Genomic DNA, 23600 nt, shown 5'->3' with positions numbered 1-23600 from the left:
TGAGCTCTCTGAAATCAAGGGATGAAGTGGTATTCAGGAAAGAGTTGAGAGAAAGTACAATAACTAATGAGTTTCTTACTTTAAATGCTATGCGGTGGGACCAGGGCTGCGGAGTTGTCAGTAAAGAAACCATGCCCAGAGACCTGCCCAGGGACCTGCCCAGGGATATAGGACGCCAGGAATTCGGAGCATCCTTCTACCACCCTTAGATGTGAGGATTACAGTGAGATGAAGAACCCTCTTCTCTTAAGGCTGTTGGCATTTGTCGTTATCTTGTCCCCAGTTAGTTGTGACTTTCCTGCTTTCTTCCCTCCCTCACCATTTGGGGAGCACAGCACTCAGGTTCTGTTCTAGTTACCTTATGCTCCAACCTGCACATGCACAGCAGCGTCAGTTGGAGAATAGTAAACCCTCAGAGAAGACTCCATCTTATAGGAGCGACCACACATGCACTGAATCCATCTCCACATCCCTCTCAGGCCTTTCACTTGGCGTAGAATAAAGTGATGGCGTATTCAAAAGCGAGAGAATTTTTAGAGACATTTTTCCCTGGAGGCTCCTCACATCTTGGGAGGCATGACACAGCATTGTTGCATTTAGGATTCTTTTTTTTTTGTTTGTTTTTGTTTTTGTTTTTTTTCCGGTACCGGGAACCGAACTCACGACCTTGCGCTTGCCAGGCAGGCGCTTTGCCGCTGAGCTAAATCCCCAGCCCCGCATTTAGGATTCTTGAGCAAAGAGATCATATTTCTTAGTTTTCCTGGATGACTGACTCCCACTCCCAAAGCCCGTGCTGTCATACTGAGGCATGGTGCCTGAGTTTGCTTACTCCCTGGGGATATCAGGGCAAGCCAGTTTGGCCAGGGCAAATCTTTTATGTGATTCACTAGATAAAAGTATTTAAAAGGTTAAATTCTACTGAGGAAAGCTCCTCCCCAGTGTGGGGGGAAGTTTCTAGGCTGGGTCAAACCTCAGTGCCAGCGGGGCCCTAGGCCAAGACTTGCTAAAGGTCCTCACTACAGAGATACTTAAGAAAAGGGAGAAAGGTCACAGAACATGCTGGAAACCATTTGTAATGTGAACTTTCCACCTCTCCCCACTTCCTGCTTCTCCCTCTCTCTCTCTTTGTGTCTCTTTTTTTATAGGAAATATCTTTATCCAGCAACCGAGTTACTATAATGACCTGGATGAAACCATGCCCACCATCCTTCAGGTACCAGCTCTTGGGCCTGCCTAGGGGAGGGTGAGCTGGGGAGGCTGGCCGCTTCCCCACTTGATGTTCTTTGGCTTTTCTGTAAGAGCTGGGGAGAAGTGTTTATTCCCTGCCTCTTTCTGTAGACCATCTTCCCAGACAGTGTCTTTGTCTTGTCTCCGACCACACCTCTGAATTTGCCCTTTTGTCCTCTTGAGCAGGACTGAAATCTAAGGGCTGCCTGACACTCACACAGTTTGGCTTGCACGTTTGCCAACAGTCATAAGGATATCCTGGCAAGCAACCTATGTTTATCAAGAGCTTTACGTTTTACAAAAATCATTTCATGAAAGAATAATGTTCACTATGGAAAATGTGGGAAATGTTAAAACCAGAAAGAAGAATATTGCTATTGCCCCATAATCCCACCATGAAGAGATACACACTGTTCTTAGTAACTTCTAGAATAGTTACATGCCAGCCCAAGGACAGCACTGTCAGTTCAATACCTACATGATTTTACCATGGCCTCCCCCTCCCACCACTGTTGTCTTTTATTAAAATATTGCTCCCATAAGTAGCTGCCCTACAGAGGATCTAAAAATCTGTTATATGTTGGTGAAGGTGTATCCCAAATGTTCATTACCATGCCCTTCGCCCAGCCTATCTAGTCAGATCATATTTGCAGGATTCTTGGGGTTTTACATGTGTGTTGTGGAGCTTTTGTTTTCTTTTGTTTTGCAATGCTGAGGATGGAAGCCAGGGCTTCGCTCATGCTGGTGAATGCAATATCACTGAGCTATGTTGTGTTTTTAATCCTCTACACAATTCCATAAGAAGGATATTTCCCATCTCCCCATCTTACAAAGTTCCTATTCTGACCCTAATTCTGAAAAGGTTATTAATTACCTCAGCTGAGGGGCTGGGGATTTAGCTCAGCGGCAAAGCGCCTGCCTGGCAAGCACAAGGTCATGAGTTCAATTCCCGGTACCGGAGAAAAACCAAAAAAAAAAAAAAAATTACCTCAGCTGGTATCCTGGGAACGTATATGCCCCCAGGCAGTTTTAAGATCACCTGTCCCTAGCTGTGGAGTGGGAGTCCCAGCCATTGGACGTCAGGGTGTGTCTCATCAAGATGTGGGAGAGTTCCTTCTTGCCTTTCACAGGTCTTCAGCAATATCCTCCAGCACTGTGGTTTGCAAGGGGATGGAGCCAGCAGCACACCCCAGAAGCTTGAGGAAAGGGGCCGATTGACCCCCAGCGACATGCCTCTCTTGGTGAGGTCACGTTCCAGCCCAGCCTCTTTCTAGCTAGATCCTTCCAGAAAAAGCACTTTCTGCTCCAAGGCTGGGAATATTGCTATGACAGATGGCCCAATGGTGGCTTTTTGCCCTGTTCACCGTCCCTTTCTTGACTTAATGAGCAGCTATTTCTTCCCATCATGTGGGTTAAGAGTATTTTCAACAGGCTTATATTTCCATCTGGGAGCTTCATTTGCTTCACTAAAAAGAATATGGCCTCAGAATCAGAGATAGAGGCCTAGGCCTTACTTAGTTCAGCTCAGCAAGCTCATTTGTGCATCACTCCTTGAACCATTTTTTCATTCACTGAGTTTATGCGCAGGGGCCTCCAGCATGTGCTAGTGAGCTTTGAGGGTGAAACAGTAGCAAAACAGACATGGCACCTACTCTTGCAGCACTTAGTCCATGAGGATGGCAGGCAGAAGGCAGATATTTAAGGGGCCTGCTTGTGTGTCAGGCGCTATGCTAAGCACTGAAGAGAACAGGAACAAGGTAGCTGAGAGCTGCACACTGGAGCTTATGATCTGCTGGGGAAAGAGCCATCAGACAAGTGTTTCAAGTGCTGTGGGGGCAAATCATTTCACCCTCTGAGGCTCAGTTTCCTTACCTGCAAGGTGGAGATCCTAACAGCTGCTTAGCCCATACCTCAGAGTTATCGTGAGACTAAGCAACCAGACAAGCAAGCACCCCATGTCCTAAATACATTCATCAAAATGAGAGGAAAAAGCCAGGCATGGTGGCACATGCCTGTAATTCCAGCACTCAGGAGGTTGAGACAGCAGGGTTGTTGTGAATTTGAGGCCAGCCTGGACTACAGAATGAGTTGAAGACCAGCCTGAACTACATAGTGAGAGCCTGCCTCAAAATGTGTGCATATGTGCGCACACACACACACACACACACACACACACATAGACACAGAGAGAGAGAGAGGAAGGAAAGTGTGGGCTTGATATTCTTGCCCTCACTGGTTCCCACTGGGATGTGCCCACTCTCTGGGACCAGAGGGCTTGAGTTCCAATGCAATGCTTGGTTTTTCTTCAGTATAGAAGAGAGACTACATCATCTTTGAACTAGAAATGACCTTGGCAGTCACTGACCGTGAGCCCATTGAAGTTGCATTAGCGATTGGGTGGCTCACCCAGACCGCGCTCCTGGAATGGACCACACAGGCTGTATCACATGGCCTCCACTGTTCCTTTCTGCCCAAGCAACATCCTGCCTACTGGGGATGCTGATTTGTTCTTCTTTGTTTTTTGAGACAAGATTGCACTATGCAGTTCAGGGTGGCCTTGAGCTCACTATGTAGCCCAGGCTGGCCTTGAACTTGTGCTCCTCCTGCTGCAGCATTTTGAGGCAGTGAGATTACAGGCATGTGACGCCACACCCAACTGGGGACCTTGATTTTTGTCAGCTGTGTCTCAGACTCTACAAAGCTGTCTATGGGGCACAGGAGAATAATTCAGCATTTTTTTCTCTTGGCAACAGGAACTAAAGGACGTTATTCTCTACCTTTGTGATACCTGCACTACGCTCTGGGCCTTTCTGGATATCTTCCCTTTGGCTTGCCCAACCTTCCAGAAACACGACTTCTGTTACAGGTACAGCGGGAGTTCTGGCTGTTGAAGTAGAGGCTTCGGTCCATGTACTCATTCAACACATATTTACTAGGCCCTTCGAATGTGCCAGTCCTTCCAGCTTGGGAGTGCTGTGGTGAGAAAGACAGATAAGGCTCTTGCTTGTGAGAAGCCTGCATTTTAGAAGCATTGCCAGTTTGAGCTAAGAACAGGATGGGGCAGAGTGTGGCAAGAGAACAATTTCAGTTCTGCTTTGTTTCAAAGCCCCTGTCATGGGCAGGCACAGGGAATGAAAGAAAGAAAACAACTACCACCAGCTCCCTCCCATAGTTCTCTCAGGGAAATCCACACCTGGCACAGCATAACCAACCTGACATCTCACCTCTGCCGCCTCACACCCATGCCTTCCTGGCTCGAGTTGAAACTCCCCAGCCCTGTCACACAGCCTTCCACTGTCCTCCTTGAGATCAGCGTGCCCACTGTCCTCTGACTTTTCCTCAGGCTAACACTGGCCACAGCTCTCCTTTCCTCATTCTCTTCCTCCTCCTCCTGCGCACCTCCTCCTCCTGCAGCATCCCAGGCCTCCCCCACGGTGTGCTTCCTGGTCGTGCTCACCCACAGGATTCTTCCTTCCCAGAACCAGAGGCACTGCACGGAGAATAGGCGGGCCTAACAATTGGAAATGCAGCTGCCTCTTTTCTGTGGTGTAATTCTTCCTCCAAACAGCTTAAATTTCCCAAAGCCAGAACTACAGCTTAAGTGTGGAATTCGTAGCAAGTGCTCTGCAAACACTTGTCTTCCCTTTGGCCACTTTCTGACAGCATCGCTCTTGTTGCAGTACTATAGCAGCAGAGGATAACTAAGCCAAAAGAGGCAGGCCCTCCTAGGTATGGCACCAGAAGAGGACAAAGAAGGCACTTTGGCCCAAGCAGGTTCAGTTGTTGCCAGGATATGTTGCTGATGGGAGGGTAAATTGGAACCTCTAAGTAGGATGATTTGGCAAGACCCGTGAGCATTAAAGATGCACATACCATCTGTCCCTTCAATTCTACTTCTAGGAATTATTTCTCACATATACTTGTAAAGGTATAAAGCGATATGTGTGTGAAGTTATTTTGTGCAACGTGGTTTTTGTTTTGTTTTGTTTTGTTTTTTCAGTACTGGGAATTGAATCAAGGGCCTTTGCACTGAGCTAGCCTTTTTGTATTTTGAGATAGTGTCTTACTAAGTTGCTAGATTGCCTGGCTGGGCTCAGACTTGGGCTCATCCTGCCTCAGTCTCCCAGAGTACTGGAATTACAGGTGTGTGCCACCGCTGCTGGCTTCACAGTATGTTTTTATAATAGCAAACACCAAAACAAAAAACCTTGAATGTCAATCTATGGTATCTAGTACGCCATATACACAGTGAAATTCTACCTAGCCGTGCCCAAGACCAAGGGTACTTTACACATTGCCATTGTACCACCACTAAATGGAAGAGCAAAATGCGAAGAATATACATAGTACTCATAATGTGATGGCATTCAATTTTTAAAAAGCAAGGAAAGGATTAGAGGTGTAGTGCAGTAGCAGAGCCCTTTCCTAGCATGCTTCAGCCCCTGAGTTCAATTCTCAGTATAGGCTGGGCGTGGTGGCGCACCCCTATAATCCCAGCACTTGGGAGGCTAAGGTAGGGGGAGGCTGAGGCAGGAGGATCGTTGTGAGTTTGAGACCAGCCTGGGCTACAAAGTGAGCTCAAGGCCAGCCTGAACTGCGTAGTGAGATCCTGTCTCAAAAAGCCAAAAAATAAAACAACCTAAAATTAAAAAATTAAATCCTCAGTATAGAGGGAAAGAAAAGGAAGGGTGGGAGAGTATATAGATGTGTATATTCTTAAATATGCAAATGTAATGCATATCAGGAAAATTAAAGCACTAATGTCAATGGAACAGACCTGGTGGGGGGAGGGAAACATCACTGTGTATTTTATAGTGCTACGCTTACACTGTGTAGCATTCATTCATAAAATATAGTACTCACATACCATTCATTTATAAAATTAAAGGGAAGAAAATATATATATTGGATATATTGCATAGATGTGAGAGAAAGGAAGAAGAAAGTGGTTATAAGAGGAATGAACGAAAAAGCTGTCAGGGTGGTTACAGCTCCTTCCAGAGAACTGTCAGGAGCTGAGGTCACTGCATTCGCCGCTGGTTCCTGGCCTCCAGCACAGTGGAACAGGCTGCGCCAGCCAGGGCTGTGTGTGGTTCAAGGGCAGAGTCACTTTCAAAGTGTTTCCCTTTCTTCGTCCTCACCCTGAGGTGGGTGGGACCTTATCCCCACCTCCACTATCCCATGCAGGAAAGTCTGCTCTTCTAAAACTTACACCCCCAACTCCAAAGACCCTCCCTGTTCAGGGAGATGTTTAAAGTGAGAAATTGCAATGATAAATGAAAACACCAAGGTGTAAAATTCTAAGAACAGTCTAATCCCTTGTGATTTTAATTTCCTACTTTTCTATATTTTCCACATTTCCTACCAACTTCATGCCCCTTTCATGAGACAGGATACTTTTTTTCCAAAGTGGCCAGCCACAGCTCCATCCCAGCTGCTTTCTTCTGGGGGGAATGCTGATCAGCACTTGATTCTAACAATCCCTGTCTTGGGAGCTGATCAGTCCTAATGTCTGCTTCTTCACAGTCTGAGAAGACCAAGGAGGGGGCAGAGGACCAGCTGTCATCGCTGGCGTGTGTCAGCACTAGATAAATGTTTTGTTGAACGAGTGAGGAAATGACACAGTGGATGGATGGGTAGACAGAGTTGGGTAGGCTCCCAGGGACTGTTGCGAACGGTGGGGAGAAATGCCTGGCAAGAGTGACAAGCAGAGGCCACTGAGAATGGGGCAGGATCTGTTGTTGCCAGGCAGTGTGGTGCAGCCCCTTCATACTGGTCCGGGAATGCCCGTGCCTGTATTCTGCTGTCTTAGTACATAAAGAAGATGCTGGCTGGGCTGAGTAGAGAAAGCAGTCTTCCTTCCTCCCCGTGTTCTCCTCCCTGTCTTCCTTCTACCTAGCAGGATCTCTTTGGGGCCCCTTTGGATAAGAGCCTGTAGTAACTTCTGTTGCCCACAAAATAAAGGCCCCAACCCAGTCAGCACTTCAGAGTTCCTCCCAATCTGCCTTTCAGGAGAAACTAGAATTGTCTCTTACTGGTACTGGCTCCTTTCCCTGCAGTCCTGGTGTCCCCACCCTGTGCCTCAGGTCATGCCGCACTCCCGGGCTTGCCCCAGACACACCCTGAGCCTTTACACACTGTACTCCACCTGCCTTGAATTCCCTTCCTGCCGTTGTAACCTTTCTTTGCCTGGAAGATTCCTGTCCATTCTCCACAACCCCCTGTGGGGCCTTCCACAGGGGGTTGCCCTGGCTGGTGGCCCCCAAACTTTGGATGCTCCTTCTTTAGCCTCCCAAGTAGCTGGGTTACTGGCAAGTGCCACCACATCCAGCTCAATATATATATAATTTTTAGTTTTGTAAGAGTTGTAGAAACCATACTAACTGGCTTAACTCAGAACTAGTGTAGACAATAGAATATATTTAAATCATGAGCACATTTAGCGTGTTCTGAGAAAGATATGTTGTGTTGACATTTTCATGTTAAAACTTTTTTTTTTTTTTTTTTGTCTTTTTGAGACAGGGTCTTGCTGTGCAGTTCAGGCTGGCCTTGAGCTCACTTTGTAGCCCGGGCTGGTCTTGAACAATCCTCCTGCCTCATCCTTCTGAGTGCAGGGATTACATTACAGATGTGTGCCACCATGCCAGGCATGATAATTTTTAAAGATTCCAATTCACACCAAAACTAAAGCTTTCTCTTTATATCTCATAACTAAATTAAGAAAGATTATTTGTAAGTGAACTTTTTTTTTTTTTTTTTTTTGTCTTTTTGAGACAGGGTCTCGCTATGCAGTTCAGGGTGGTCTTAAACTCACTTTATAGCCCAGGCTGGTCTCGAACTTGCAACAATCCTCCTGCCTCAGCCTCCTGAGTGCTGGGATTACAGATGTGCATCACCACACCCGGCTGTTTGAACATTTTTTTTAAAAATGAACATTTCTTTACACATAGAAATAGCAGTTTTTGAGCAAGTAAAAAAAATAATCTTGAGCCAGGCGTGGTGGTGTATGCCTGTAATCCCAGCACTCAGGAGGCTGAAGCAGGAGGATCACTGTGAATTCAAGGCTAGCCTGGGCTACAAAGTGAGCTCAAGGCCAGCCTGAACTGAATACCAAGACTCTGTCTCAAATATACACACATACACATACACACACAAAATAGAACGTCCCATCTGAATAGGAGACATAGCTACAGACACTTCCCAAGAGGCTGCTGGTGGAACCACAGTGGTCAGTATGGGGTAGGCATGGAGAAGCTCCAGAGTATAAAAATAATTGTGGAAGCAAGAAATGAATCTTCCCAGTCCCTTGGGGGTGACTTTGGTTTTGTAAGGAAATGTATTTATGAACTAATCTAGCTTTTTACCCATGCGCACCTTCACAGACTAGCATCCTTTTATGAAGTGGCAATTCCGGAAATGGAGTCTGCAATTAAGAAGAGGAGGCTTGAAGACAGCAAGTGAGGCGGGGACAGAGTTAAGAACTTGGATGGAAAGGGAGACCTGATAATAGGCCCTGCCTTCCCCAGCTGCATCATTCCCAGTGTCTTACGATGAGGGAATAGGACCAAGGGCTGCGCAGCTTTTGGCTCATTCATCCCTGCCTTGTGGGCGCCTGGCTCCAGCGTTTTTTTCTTTCTTTTTTTTTTTAAATTCAAAAAAGAATTGTTTTTTGCGGGGGTGATCAAATCCAGGGCATTAGGCGTCCTAAGCAAGTGCTCTACCAAGTGTTAGGTTCTCAGCACTGAAGATTTGCTTTTGTTTTGTTTTTCTTTTGCAGTGCTGGGAGTTGAACCTAGGGCCTTCACACTGAACTCCATGCCCAGATACTCCCCCCATGTTTTTGTTTTTTTTTTTGGACCAGGAATTGAACTCAGGACCTCACGCTTGCCAGGCAGGCGTTGTGCTGCTGAGCTATATCCCTGGCCCTACTCCTCCCCGTTTTTTTTCCGATAGGGTCTCACTAAGACTCTTAAATTGCCCAGGCTGGGGTTGAATTTATAGTCCTCCTCCCTCTGTCTCCCAGAGTGCTGGGATCACAGGCATGTACTATCATATCCAACAAGATTTTTTAAAGTACTCTGTAAGGAATTGTGTGAGGACTGCAGGATAAAGATTTCAACAAGTAGAGAATTAAATGAACAAGGGAGATTGGTCCCAGGGTCCTGCTTAGCAGTTAAGTCTATTAACCTAGTGCCCCTAAATACCAGTGGTTAATAGGACGGCTGGCCCCTGCATTTAAGCACCCTCTCAGCTCTTGCTTCAAGCTGTTGGTAACCAAGCCCACTGCTTCTGACCCACTGTTGAACTGAGAAGTGGAGCCTGCTAGCCCCCCAGCCACCTTTTGGCAGCTTGCCCACAGTGACCTGTGAGACTTCCACAGCCCTGGGGAGGAGTGTGCAGCTGCTGGGAAGAGCTTCCATAGTGCCTTTTTGTCTCCTAAATCTATTTATATGTCCACTCTGGTTGCAAAGGCTGTTGGCTGACCTGTGGCAGAGGCTCTTGCATTCCAAGAAGAAGCTAGTGGAGGTTTTTCACATCATCCTGAACCAGATCTGCCTCCTTCCCATCCTAGAAAGCAGGTGAGTTCTCGGGAGCTCGGTCCCGGCCCAACAAGAGTACTCCCATCATTCCAGCTGGCCTCCCCCGCTGTCCTGGGGTTTGCCAAGCAGAGGTGGGAAACTCAGAAAAATGCCCGTTTCCTCCAGCTGGCCAGAGCCTTGCAAGGTGCGGGGCAGGCATGGAAGGGACCTGGGGTGTCATCTTGCATTATGTATGCGGGCTCATCTTCTCTGGTGTCATTTTCCAGCTGCGACAGTGTTCAGGGCTTCATTGAAGAGTTCCTTCAGATCTTCAGCTCCTTGCTACAAGAGAAGAGGTGAGTGTGGCTGAACTGGGACGAGCAGTGGGACAGGGCCGCAGCCTTTCCACCAGGCCCCATGGGACCTTACACGCTGGAGCCCCTGCCATGTGCTCACCACTGCTGAAAGGTCCTGGCGCTTGTGGCTAGGGAGCAGACACAGGGAGTGGCCTGCAGCAGAACAGTGTCCCCATGGCTCCAGCCCCACCCCTCCTGTTTGCTCTCTGTCCCAAAGATTCCTCCGTGACTATGATGACCTCTTCCCTGTGGCCGAAGACATCAGCTTGCTGCAACAGGCCTCATCAGTCTTGTATCCTTCTACCACAGCCCATTGGCACCGAGCCTGGCCTGACTAGGGCACATGTGACCTGCAGAAACAAGAGGAGCAGAGAGAGTGTTAGCCAGTAGTCCGTAGAGCCAGCCAATGTCCTAACCCCCCTTTTTCGAAAGCAGATGAGTGCTTTGGTGTCCGGGGTAGGGGTGGTATAGTCCTGCTTTCTCTGGGTGTTGCCTGAGGTCTGGGCTGGTGTGACCAAGTTGGTCTTGGGCCACACTCACAGATCCCTGCAGGAGGAGAGAGAGACAAGTAAACAGGCAGTCATACAAGAGGAATTCAGACGGCACCTCACCTAGCGGAGCTCAAGGAGACGAGTGCTGTCAAAGCTGGGAGCAGAAAGCATAGATGGCCAGGCCAAGAGCTAGGATGAGGACAGGGGTGTTCCCAGGGGTCAGAAGATAGAAAGAGCTGGCTCCTTTGTGGAGTCCACCAACTGTCATGTACAGAGTACAGGGTGTGGCCGGGATCTTTACCGGAGGAGGTCTGACAGGTGAGCTACCTGCCGTATGCAGCACCTTGAAGCAGTGACTCTCACTGAAAGTCTTGGGCTGTGTTCTACAAGTACTGAGACGTGTGGAAAGCTGTGAAGCAGGGTGTGACATGGGCGAGTGTATTCTATAGAGAAGCTGTGTTCACCACAGGAGGTTCAGGGGGCAGAGAGGAGGCTCTTGGTAGCATCCAGGCACAGATCTTGGTGCTTGGACTAGAAGTGGAATGAGGGCATTGGAGGCAACTCTCAGATTTCTGGCTAGGCTGTGCCCAGGGTGCTAGAGAGGAAGTTGGTCCGTGAGCCCTTTTGGTTGCTAGGGCAGGTTACTAAGTCCTGCCTCAGGACACCCTGTAGGTTCCCACTCTACAGAAGGTCCTTGGCTAGTTGAACGGGAAGCCCAGTGGCAGTGGCCCTCCTCTTAGCAGTCAGTGCAAAAGAGGAACTGCTGGCCCATCCTAACACCATGTCCCAAGACACTTAATGGTGGACCCCAGCCCTGTCTTTGTCCAGAACTGCTTCAGGTTAAGTGACTGGGAGTGTGTTGCAAGGACCATGTGGCCTACTGCCCTACCAGCCCAGGTGCCCATGACTCCCACTGGTCAGAGGTTGGGGAGAGACTGAGAAATCAAGTTGCCTCAGAGCTGGGAAGGCAGAGAAGGCTGTGGCGCCTGAGAAAGAGCCCTTAACACAGCCTCGCAGAGATGAGACACGCACTGCCTACATCCTCCAGGCAGTGGAAAGTGCATGGGAAGGAATGGACAGACAGAAAGCCATGGATACTAAAGACCCGTCAGTGGCCAAGGATTCTAATAGAGATTCTAATGGGGTCACTATGACAGCAGAGCCAGCCAGTCAAACACTATCTCAACTGGAGAACTCAGAGCAAGAGGAGGTGTGTGCCCAGGGGATTCCTTCCCCTGCTTCCCCGACCCCTTCTGCCCCATCAGAGCAGTGGCAGACCTCTTTTCCTTGTTTCTGCAATCAGAGAAGTGGTGTTTCTTCTGGAATAGACCAACTCAAACCACTGGTCAGTTTGCTACCCTAAGGAGTTCCTAAGTTGAGGCCATGCTAAACCAGGTATTAGGACAGATCAAGTTGCTTAAGCTGTCTAAGCCTGTTTTTCCTCTATGAAATTACGAGGTGAAGCTTTTTGCGTATGAAATTCTTCCTGAGCTCTGCCCTGTGCAGGTGAAAGTGGGGCTCCTTTGGAAGCCGCACCGCTTTGCCTCGCTGGAAACTCCTTCATGGGACCAGCAGGGCTCCAGTGAACAAGTTTGGAAACCTCGGATCTGGTGCTTTCCCTCCAGGCTTTTCTAGAACTGGCCAAGTACATGGCTGCTGAGCCTTGGACTTGTCCCTGAGTGTTGGAAAGTGGCATAATGTAGAGATGGAGACCCCAAAAACTCAGGGCAGGCTGCTCGGGGGTGTAGACTGTTCCGCCACTCACCAGGTGTTCAGGCTTCGGCACATCACTCCTGGCCTTAGTCCCTCATCTGTAAGGTGGGGTTAGATACTGTGCCCACTTCTGTGAGCTTGTTGGGATTGCCAGAGCCTCTGCCTGAAATACTGGGCCTGGCTGGCCCTTGATTCCCCATTAACAAGTACTCTATTCTTCCTGTGGGGCTCTGGGCCCCATGATTCTCCCAGGGCCTTGGAAAAAGACAGCCCTTCCATCTTTCCACAATCTGTTCTCCATTTGGCTTCTTTATTTTTTTGTGTGTTTTTGAGACAGGGTCTTGGTGTACAGTTCATGTTGGCCTTGAGCTCACTTTGTAGCCCAGGCTGGTCTTGAACTCACAGTGATCCTCCTGCCTCAGCCTCCTGAGTGCTGGAATTACAGGTGCGGGCCACCACACCCAGCCCATTTGGCTTCTTATCTGAATCATTTATTGTTGTGGACTGGTTTTTTTTGTTTGTGTTTGTATTTTTTTCCAGTACTGGGAATCAAACTCACAACATCATGCTTGCCAGGCAGGTGCTGTGCCACTGAGCTAAATCCCCAGCCCCTGAATCATTTATTGTTGTTATGATTATTCAGTCGTTCTGGGGATGGAACCTAGGGCCTTTCACATGCTAAGGGAAGCACTATACCGCTGAGCTATAGACCCAGCCCTTTTTTATTGTTTAGATTTGTCAATTTCCTTTAAAAGTCCAAGAAAATTAAGCCCCGTTGGACAGTATATAAAATTAATCCCCTTTGGGCCGGGGATATAGCTCAGCAGCACAGCACCTGCCTGGCAAGCACAAGGTCATGAGTTCAATTCCTGATACAAAAAAAAAAAAATCCCCCTCGCTGCAAAGAATGTAGTCAAAGGGGAATATGTCCACACCATCTAGCCTGGTAGTTGCTGCTCCCCGGCAATTCAATCAACTTGTTAGGGTTGGTAAAGGGCCTTGATTAGTAGACCATGACTAATTATAGAGTGCCTAGTCTGAACCAGGTACTGTGCTCAGTGGTTTATATGTATCCTCCCTTTGAACCATTTGAAACAACCCCATGAAGTGACGGCAGTAGGCCTATTTTATGAAGAAACAGACTCGGAGAGGAGAAGCACCCTGCCCAGAGTCACACAGCCAGAAATAGCAAAGCATGGAGCCCCCCTTTTCCACAGAGAAGGAAAGGGAGGCTCAAAGAGACTTGAGTTACTTGGCTAAGGCCCTACAGTCAGGAGAGGTTACGGCAGGAATCGAAGTAGCTCCCCTGATGGCAAGTCCAGTGCTGTTTGAGGCGGTAACCCCATCACCCTCAGGCTCGGCCTTCCCCGGCTTCACCCTGGCTCTCACTGCAGTGCGTGGGAGCAGCCGCCACCCTTGGCCCCACCGTGTGTGGTGTTGAGCTGGACTCGCTCATCTCCCAAGTGAAGGACCTGCTGCCAGACCTTGGGGAGGGCTTCATCCTGTCCTGCCTGGAGCACTACCGCTACGACCCGGAGCAGGTGATCAACAACATCCTGGAGGAGCGGCTGGCACCTGCCCTCAGCCAGCTGGACCGCAGCCTAGACAGGTGGGAGAGACGGGTGGGCGGAGGCTGGGACCCAGTCTGCCTCAGGGCAGCAGGCCCTCTCTCCGCCTCCCTCGTAGCCCAGGGCTTGGCTTGCCCTCTCTTCAGCACAGCAGTGTACTGTTTAAACCAAGGCTTCTTCAGGGAGACGAAACCTGGGGCCCCCAGCAGGGTGTCAGTGCACAGCTCACAGTCTCTGCCGTACCTTGTGGGAAGACTGATTAGAGACAGAGGTGGCAGCGGTTGCGGAGCCCTTCAGAGTTCTGAGTTTTTGACCTGGTCCATCCTTCCCACCTTCCCATCTGAAGGGGGACATCCAGAGCCTCTTCTGTCCTTTGTTCATGCTCTTTCTGAGTTTGGCCCACTGCTGCCCTCAAGGGCTCCAGGGACACCACGAGAGATGACACAAATGGATGTTTCTTCCATGACAAATGATCTTTACCAAATGAATGAAGTGATCTTTGTGCCTTTGCGCAAGTTCCTCAGCACGGAGGCGCAAGGAAGTTGCGGGAGGCTAGGAATGTGGTATAGCATTTGCATGGCACGTCCAAAGCCCCAGTTCTAACCCCAGCACCAAAACATCCCCCGAGACTGAGTGACCTCTGGCCCCATGTCTCCCAGGGCCACTGTAAGCATTAAATGAGGGATGGGGCTTTTAAAAATGGCAAGTAAGCTATTATGCCTGAGGGAGCTTCATTCGCGGTGTGACTGCACACTCAGGCAGGGCCTTGTCTCCAACTAACGGTTTCCAGACTGTGTCCTAATTGTGGTCATTGCACCAGAGTGAGGATTCTGATGAACACAGCATGGGGAGCCAGGTGTGGTGGTGCATGCTTATAATCCCAGCACTCGGAAGGCTGAGGCAGGAGGATCATGAGCGCAAGACTTAGCAAGATCTTGCGTCCAAAAAACAAAAGCACATGGCAGGAGAGAGTGGGGCATAGGAGGTAGGCATCAGCTGGCAGGGCCCTTAAACTGATTTTTGTACCCCCCAGACAGGCAAAGCCAGACCCCACCCCGCTGCTGACATCGCGTCACAACATCTTCCAGAATGATGAATTTGATGTGTTCAGCAGAGATTCGGTGGACCTCAGCCGGATACACAAGGGCAGGAGGTAAGTGCAGTGGGCTGCAGGATTCCACCCGCCCCAGCTCTGGAGGTGCAGAGGGACAATGAGAGAAACCAAGGGCCCCATCTGCACAGAACTGGATCACTGTGCACTTCTTGTGGTCGTGGGGGACAGATCCCTTAGTGATTGTGCTGCACGCTGTGACTGCAGGGGAGTGGCTATGAATCCTCCCTGTCAGTAGCAAAAGGCCAGAGAGGCCGGGTCTGTCCCCCTGTGCCCTTACTATGTATTTGATGTGTTGACTGTCAGCTGCAGGTGGGAGAGCTGGCCAGTGCTTCCCAGAAGCCACTTTTTGACCTGGTTTTCCCTAAGCTGTGACAAAGTGAGAAAACTAAGGATTTCCACTAAGTGAACTTTTCCAAAGGTGAACATACCCCATTTTAAGGCCTTTCTCTTTTAGTTTTTGTCCTTCTTACATTTGGGGGATCAAAAGGTCCATTCATGACTTATTCGTTCAACAAATATTTGCCTGGTATTTAAGCATTCGAGGCCCTGGATTAATTAGGTTCCGGAACTGGAGTGGGGAGTGAAGTTGACACGGCCTGTGCCCGCGTGGAGTTTGCGTTAAGCAGCTCATCAAACAAGCAGTGTCACATTGCAGAGAGAACAAGTCCTAGGATGGAGGAGTGCAGGCTTCTGTATCGCTGTCGGGGGCCCCACGCAGGAAGGGCTCCTTTGAGAAGACAATGAGGGACCAAGAGCTGAAGGGTGCAGAGGGGCCGGTTCTGCAGAGAAGGAAAGGAAAAACTTTGAGGAGAGTGAACAGTAAGGACAGTGACCCCAAGGCCTTCAGAAGTGTGGTGAGGGTCCCATGAGCTAACACATTCTTCTGAAAAGCTGTGGGATGAAGACCCACCAGTGGGACTGAGCATTAGCAGTAACGGTAGAGAGTTTGACAGCCAACTCACAAATGGCAAACTAAGACATCGGCGATACTGCTCGTCTCCCAGAGTTGTGGAATGGTGTTGATTCATGGAACCCAGAAATCTGACAGCCTCTGGGCGAGCGCAGCCTGCCCTGTCTGCAGTCACAGTGAAGGTTCAGAGGGAGGAAGCAGGCCCTGCGCTTCTGGTAGGAGCCCTCGTGTGGATGTACGAGCTGCTCTCCCTCCCTTTCCTTGTGAGAAGCTTGGCTGGCCAAGGGCTTGAGGAGTGGATGCCGGACAGCTCTGGAGCCATCTGGCTGGCTGGGCAGGAAGCGCTTGCAAACTGCTTAGTCATGCACATTGGGACATCCCCAAGGTCTCAGGCCAGAGCTATCCCGTATCATAGCTACTACACTAGGCCACCATGGCCCTCTAGCTCCTTTGGGGCAGGGGGTGGGGGGGAGGGGCACCCAGTGGTCCCCAGGCGAGTAGAAGGCTAGCTCAGGCTCCAACCCGGGGAGCCTAATTTGGTAGGCTCCATGGAGCTTAGGTATCTCTGGGCTTGGCTTTTCGCCTGACCTTGTCTGCGGCTTTGCCCAGGGCCATGGAAATGTAAGGACCCATCTCCCCCTACCCACGTCATAGATCACCCACAGGGATTTGCCAGGGGGCTGGTCCCAGCTATCAGGGTCGTCAGAAAGGGCTGGGGTATTCATTCCAGGCTGTTTGGCAGAACCTGGATGGCTAGTGTTTACTGAACCCACCATTCTGGCTAACCCAGGGGTGGGGATTATAAAGAGGCAAAGCCTCCATTCATGTGTTCATTATTTATTTATTCACTCAGCAAATATTTATTAAGTGATTTACAAGCACCAGATCCTATGCTAGACACCAGGAAAACAAGGTGAGCCAGGCCCCCCCGCCTTGCCCTCAAAGGGCAGAGACCGTGGGAAAGACAGACCATTAAACGAGGTGGCAGAGCAAAGGTGCCAGGGTAGGGTGCACCAGGAGTTCAGCAGGAACAGGTGTCCTAATCAGGGCAGTGTGGAGTCTCAGGGCCCTTCCTGTTCTCGAGGAGCACACTAGAAATTCCATCATATAAAGCAGATCACACTGTGTGTATGTCATTGAGTCCAGTAGGACACACTCCATGGCTTAAGTAGTAAGGAGATCTGGTCCCTTGTGTTCAAGGAGCTGCAAGGGGAGGGGTGTGACTAACCCGTGGTGCAATGCCATGGTCCAGGCTACCTCTTTCCTGGCTTTAGGGACCTTGGCTTGGTGATCAGGCTGGTTCCCTTGAGGGTGCAGGGGGTTGCGGCTGTTTGGGCTTTGGCTTCCAGAAATGACAATGCCAAGAGGAAGTCTTGATCTCTTAGAGACTAGGAAACCAGGCCAGAAGTTTTCAGGTTCCCCTCTTCCCCAGCATAACTGAGTCACAGAGTAGGACTTGAGGCTCTGATACGAAGAACAGAGGTGCAAAGACTTGAACAAAATGAGGGTCTGTTAGTAGTATGGCCGAGGTAGAGGGGGCTGCTGGGTAGATGCCAACCATCTGTGCCACAGAGATATTGTGCCCAGTAAAGGCAGCCGTGTCCGTAAGGTGGGGTCCCCTGACTTCTTTGGACTGTTCCACAGTGCCCTGGAAGATAACAAATGTTCCCCCTCAAAAAGGGTTCTTGGCCAGGTGTGGTGGTAGGCACCCATAATCCCAGCACTTGGAAGGCTGAGTCAGGAGGATCACCATGAGTTTGAGTCCAGCCTGGACCCTGTCGCCAGAAAAAAAGAAAAGGTTCTGTGGCCAAAAATGTATGTCTGCTTCTTGGAGAATCACAGAACATGTTAGCACATTAAAGCCTCTGATAAGTCCTGCAATCAAACAGGATTCATTGTGTTGAACCTAGCAGGTATCCAGTCTTCTTCTACACATTATCTTCATTCTCACATCAAGTGGGTGCTGGAGAAGGAATTGAGACTTAGTGAGGACAGGGGACTTGCCTGGGGTTACATAGCTCAGGCAGGGATAAAGCAAACCTGAGTCAAGAGACCTGCTGTTGGAAGGTATATGAGCTTGACAAGTTGCTCTGCCTCTCTGGGTCTCCTGACTCTTCCCCTGGAAAAGGAGGGGTTTATTGTCTTGTGGTTCTGTACGGAGCAGTTTGAGATGGGCCCTGAAGAACAGGGCTGAGGAGATGAGGGAGGGGGAAGGCAATCAGGTTTCAGGGGAGCCTGTATGTTCCTGGGTTGCCAGGAGGTTGTAGGAGGGTGAGGAAGCGACTTGTTTCAGCGGCAGTTCCTGAAGCCACGGTTGCCTACATTTTTAGCTTAGAGTGACGTTCTGGCCCTTAAACAGCCCTTTTACCACCTGGTTTTGCTGGGACTGTTCTTCCTGGTTTCAGATAAGGTCATGAGGCCAAAGCCATGCCTCCCCAGATGGGCTGTCCTGGGGACCAGTTTGGCTGGGTGGAGGTTGTCAAGCCTCTCTGGTTGGCCTGCTAGGGAGCAGAGGCCTCCCAACATACAAGAACGACCCCATTGCCTGAACCAGGGACAGCATCGACCAGGAGCTGCAGGGTAGCAAAAAGGATGGTGACCCTCACGTTCAGTCCTGTCCCGGGCCCGCCAGATCCTGGCACCTGGCCAGCACTCCACAAATGTGGTTGAATGTATGGTGTGTTCCTACAGTGGCACCAACCACCTGGACAAGCTTAGACACCTTTTACTTTCTCTCTCTTTTCCAGCATGGCAAAGAGAGCCAGGTACAGAGTCCAGGCCACCATCACAAGACCCCCTACCTTGTGGCTGTGAAAGATTCCTGTGGGCTAAGATTTCTTTCTCGTCCAGACATATCACCCTTTCCTCGTGATCCAGTCAAATACCCCTCCTATCACAGAGCTTCATTACCCTTCCTCCAGATCTGTGCTGGACTCGGGAGCCAGAGTTCATTTCTCCTGTCTGTTTCCAGGCCAAGCATGTTGCCATTCAGCATGATCCACATTGCCTGTGATGGGCCCAATCTGTCACGGCACTGCACTGTGAGTTCATGAAGCCAGATCCATATCTAACTCCTTGCTGAGTCTCTCCCCACCTCGGCCTTAGAACCCCGTGTGACATGTAATAAGCCCTTAATAAAGAATGTTGGCTGGGCGTGGTAGCACAGGCCTGTAATCGCAGCACTCTGGGAGGCTGAGGCAGGAGGATCTCAAGTTTGGGTCCAGGGTATCTTAGTAACTTATCAAGACTAAATCTCAAAATTAAAAAAGAAATAGGGAGGTAGGGCGGTAAGAGGGAGGCTGGGGATGTAATTCAGTGTGAAGGCCTTGGGTTCAATCCCCAGCAACACACACACACACACACACACACACACCTACCTACCTACCTACCTACCTACCTTGCAGGGAGGCAAAGCCTTGCTTGCCGTGCTAGGTACTGTAGTCCTGACCGGCTGCAGGCTCTCAGGCAGACAGCCTGGCAGACTCAGACGCCCACCTCTCTCTGTGACAAAAGCCAGTTAATAGAAGTTTTTTATGGAAGCTGTGTATAGCCTATGTCTTTTCTTTTTTTCTCGCCTCCCCTTGATACATTCCAGAGCCTCAGATTCACAGTTAAGCTGGATTTTCTTGCCTGGCATCTCATATTGATTTTCCCCTGCAGGGTTAGAAACTACATTCCACAGGCTTGTGCGAGCGGCTGACAAGCCAAGTTTTTTTACGGGTTGGCAAAGGCACGGTCAAGATACCTGCCTGAGTCCCCATCAAGCCTATGCTACGGGTCACAGTGATCCCCTGGTGTCGCTTTCCCCTCCGCTGCACCAGTTTCCTTACATGTGTTGTGACGGGAGTTGTGCTTCCAGAATTTTCTTCCGGTGAATGCTTACATGGAAGTGGGACTGTGGAACAGGTAGATAGGGAGTTACTGTGATAAAAGGGGTGAAAGGAAGAGGCCAGGGCTCCTCCTTGCTCCACACCCAGAGGTTGGGAGAATTCCACATGTGGCCTTGCTTACTCTTTGTTTATTTTAAAGACCGGCTCCTGCGGCCCTGAGTTGGGCACAGCTGCAAAAAGAAAAAGCCAAAAATGAAACAAAAGAAAACAAAACAAAAGCAAAAGATTGAAACAACCCCAAGCCCCTTGTAGTTAAAGTAATCATTGTCCTTTAACGCCATGCTGGGCCTTCTCTGCATTTACATACAGCTAAGAGCCTACAGAAACAGAAGTGGGTAGCTTTGCTTTCGGGATCATTCTGTTTTTCTGTAGCTTTCTTTTCTCCTGCAGAATAGAATTCTTGCGGTCAGCACAAGTAGATCAGCATTGTTGAGAACTATGCGCGGCAGTGCAGCACAGACAAGGCACAGTTAATGTGGCCATTTCACTCGTGAAGGACATCGCTTGCTTTCCATTTTTCACTGTTACTGACAATACTGAAAAGAAAACCCCTGACGAGACTTCTTTGTGTGCCTGGAGAGCGAGATTCTCTAAGCTTAGTGCCCTGGAGGGGAATTTCTTGGTCAAAAGAGAGGTGTGTGTGTTGCTTTAACACACACAGACGGACCTCAGAGGTGAGAGCCCCGCCACCCATCCCTCACCAGTGCACGATATCCCTTGTCTCCACGTGGGCCACTTCCAGCTGCAGCAAAGTACGCTTGGTGTCTCCGTGGATCCTCTGCGCACCATGGCCGTCCAAACCTGATGGTTCCTCCCTCCCTCCCTCTCTCTGCTGTCCCCAGGAAGGAGGGGAACACTCGGAGCCTACTGAACGACAAGCGCGCGGTGGCGGCTCAGCGGCAGCGCTATGAACAGTACAGCGTGGTGGTGGAGGAGGTAGGTGACCAAGCCCCGCCTCTGCTGGGCACGGGAGACCCCACTGGTCCCTGAGCTCCTCTGACCCAGACTTCCACAATTTCAGGTGCCGCTGCAGCCAGGTGACGACCATGGTGAGAACTATGAGGATGAGTACGATGACACATACGATGGCAACCAGGTGGGCGCCAATGATGCAGACTCAGATGATGAGCTCATCAGCCGCAGGTGAGGCAGTGGGTGGCAGCATTCCCAGAGCAGGGAAGCTCTCGGGCCTGGGGTGCTGTCATCACCCTCTGTGTGTACAGAGGAAAAGCCAGGCCTGATCACATGGATGAGTCAGGGCAGAACCGGGGCCCATACCCAGGCCTCCTGACTCCCAGGCCTGTGCTTTTTGTTTTTGAGACAAGGTCTCCCTACACGCTGTGTAGTTCAAACTGGCGTCAACTCACTGTGGGGCCCAGGCTGGCCTTGGACTTGCAGCAATCCCCTTGCCTCAGCCTCCCAAGTGCTGGGATTATAGGCGCATGCCACCATGCTGGGCCTGAATTTTTCTTATGTGCAGAATATTTTTCCCAGTGGAATCTTTTTTTTTTTTTTTGGTACCGGGAATTGAACTCAGGACCTTGCCAAGCAGGCACTTGTGTCACTGAGCTATCTCTCCGGCCCTTTCCCAATGGAATATTACAGGGATTCCCCAAAACAGATCAAAGCAGAGCTGCCCTGACTACAGGGAAGACCGAAGAGGCCCCGCTCAACCCTTTCCTTACCCTCATCACCCCCAGTCAGAACCTGGTTCCTGAAGAGAATCCAGGGCTGGAGCAGAGCTGGCTTTGGGAAGTGCTGTGGTATTCCCAGCCTCCTGAGTGTGCTCCTCTCCTGGCAGTGCCCTATCCACGCCAGATCCCTGTTCCTGAGACTTTCTCTCCAACTTTAACCTAGTCTTTGATCTCACTATCTCTCCAAACCTGCAGGCCCTTCACTATCCCTCAGGTGCTAAGAACCAAAGTATCCGGAGAAGGGCAGGAGGAGGAGGACGAAGAAGAAGAGGAGGCTGAAGACGAGGGCCCCAAGGTACTTCCTCAGCAGGTGGCAGGTGAAAGACTCGCAGTTCTGAAGCTGTGAGCCTCCCTCCCTCCCTGCATCTGGCCCTGAGGCAGCCCCAGTGTCACTGCTGGGGAAGGGAGGTCTTTGGGAGCCCAGGCTATCTGCCTGGATTGCTTCTGGCTTAACCTCAGTTGCCTGGTGAGGGCCCAAGGGACAGATTAGAGGCCAGGTCTTTGAGTTGCTGGGTTCATTAGGCCCAGAAGCCTGGGGCTGGGAGGGCAGCTGGCAGCTGGTGTGCCTAGGCTGACAGTTCTTAAAATCAAAGAGAAGTTAAGAGCCCAGGGGCCTTGGAGGTCATCTGTACATGTGAGTTTGAAAGTTCTGTTTTTTAGCAGCTAAACTTTTTATTCAACTAAAATATTAACTAGAATCTCAACATAAAACACATTAGAGCAGTATTGCTCAGGTCAGTGGGGTGGCAGCCTGGAGCCCTGGAGCCCCCCTGTGCCCTCCCACCGGGTTGGCAGGTCAGGTGTTCCCAGGGCCAGGTCACCAGAGTGACTGAGGAAGCTCCTGGTGGGAACTGCACTGAGTAGTGGGGAGTGTTCCCTGGACCAGGAGGATCCCAGAGTCTCACAGATTTCCCTTCCATCCAGCCTGGAGAGCAGCCCAAATTTTTATATAAAATCTACCTATTTTCAGCTGGGTGTGATAGCACATGCCTGTAATCTCAGCCCTTGGGAGGCTGAGGCAGGAGAATTGCCATGAGTTCAAGGCCAACCTGGGCTACATAAGCGAGTTCAAGGCAAACCTGAACTGCATAGTGAGACTCTGTCTCAAAAAAAAAAAAAATCTGCCTATTTTCACATGCTACTAATCCTACTTGTTTTGCCTTTTTTTTTTTTTTTTTTTTTTTTTTTTTTTTTTTTTGTTGCTGTTCTTTGTTTTTTTAACCACTGGCCACAAAAGCCTTCTTATATCCCTGAGGTCATTGTTTCTCCTGTACTGGTCCACGCTTCTTGCAGTCTTGGCATAGAAAGCTGTCTTCAAGGGCAGGCGCCCCCACCTCCCAGGATAAGCCCGTGGGCAGGAGGGCTCACTCAGCTTCCTTGGCCTTGTGTGGCCTCTTCTAGAGGCCATCGTGCCCTCCTCTTCCTTTTTCCACTTGTCACTGTCACACTGCAGCTATGGTCCATTAACCCCGACAGCCTGTCCAGGAAGCCTTGGCCCTTCAGCTGCCTCCCGCTCCTCACGCGAGTCTCAGACTGCAGCAAGGCAACACGTTCCTGGGCTCCCCATGCCTGCCGCAGCTCCCCTGTCCCTAGCACGGGAGCTTGAGCAAGATTCTTGCAAGCAGGGTCCCACCATAGCCGAGGGGAATGGAGCAGCTCGTGTAATGTTGTCTCCTCTTCCCTCCACAGCCGGACCATTTTGTGCAGGATCCTGCAGTACTGAGGGAGAGGGCGGAAGCCAAGCGCATGGCCTTCCTTGCCAGGAAGGGGTAAGCATTCAAGGGGCTAACTCTGGTGGGAGGAAACCGTACCAGCAAGGAGCCCACACATAATCCCTAAGTGCTTCTTGTGTGTTAATGTAGCTCTCACGACAGCTCTAGGAAGTAGCTACTATTATTATCCTCATTTTACAGGTGAGGAAACTCAAGCCCAGTGATGTTATATAAACTGCCAAAGGTCACAAATTAGGTGGTAGACCAAAGATTTAGCCCGATCCGGTCTAAGGCAGGAGAACTGCTTGATGCTGGGAGTTTGGGGACAACCTGGACAACATAGTGAGAACTCCTCTCTTAAAAAAAAGATTGAGGGGGTGCTGGGGATTTAGCTCAGTGGCAAAGC

At 50.1% G+C, this 23600-nt stretch overlaps 1 protein-coding gene across 5 annotated transcripts in view; it reads left to right on the top strand.

The window, feature by feature from the left end:
* Ascc2 (activating signal cointegrator 1 complex subunit 2) overlaps window positions 1-23600 on the top strand; it is a 45544-nt gene that overhangs the window by 17585 nt on the left and 4359 nt on the right. For all 5 annotated transcript variants that reach the window (XM_013520429.1, XM_013520428.1, XM_005396225.2 and 2 more), the window contains 14 exons: window positions 1146-1213; window positions 2358-2468; window positions 3981-4093; window positions 8610-8684; window positions 9699-9806; window positions 10034-10102; window positions 10320-10394; window positions 11611-11803; window positions 13701-13915; window positions 14908-15027; window positions 20631-20724; window positions 20810-20931; window positions 21678-21777; window positions 23172-23251. In XM_013520429.1, the coding sequence (XP_013375883.1) occupies window positions 1146-1213; window positions 2358-2468; window positions 3981-4093; window positions 8610-8684; window positions 9699-9806; window positions 10034-10102; window positions 10320-10394; window positions 11611-11803; window positions 13701-13915; window positions 14908-15027; window positions 20631-20724; window positions 20810-20931; window positions 21678-21777; window positions 23172-23251 (1543 nt within the window). The remainder of the gene's footprint in view (window positions 1-1145; window positions 1214-2357; window positions 2469-3980; window positions 4094-8609; window positions 8685-9698; window positions 9807-10033; window positions 10103-10319; window positions 10395-11610; window positions 11804-13700; window positions 13916-14907; window positions 15028-20630; window positions 20725-20809; window positions 20932-21677; window positions 21778-23171; window positions 23252-23600) is intronic.

The sequence above is a fragment of the Chinchilla lanigera genome, unplaced genomic scaffold (assembly GCF_000276665.1).
Source record: "Chinchilla lanigera isolate Chin_1 unplaced genomic scaffold, ChiLan1.0 scaffold00054, whole genome shotgun sequence".
Classification (NCBI taxonomy): Eukaryota; Metazoa; Chordata; class Mammalia; order Rodentia; family Chinchillidae; genus Chinchilla; species Chinchilla lanigera.
This window is presented reverse-complemented; position numbering and strand designations above follow the sequence as displayed.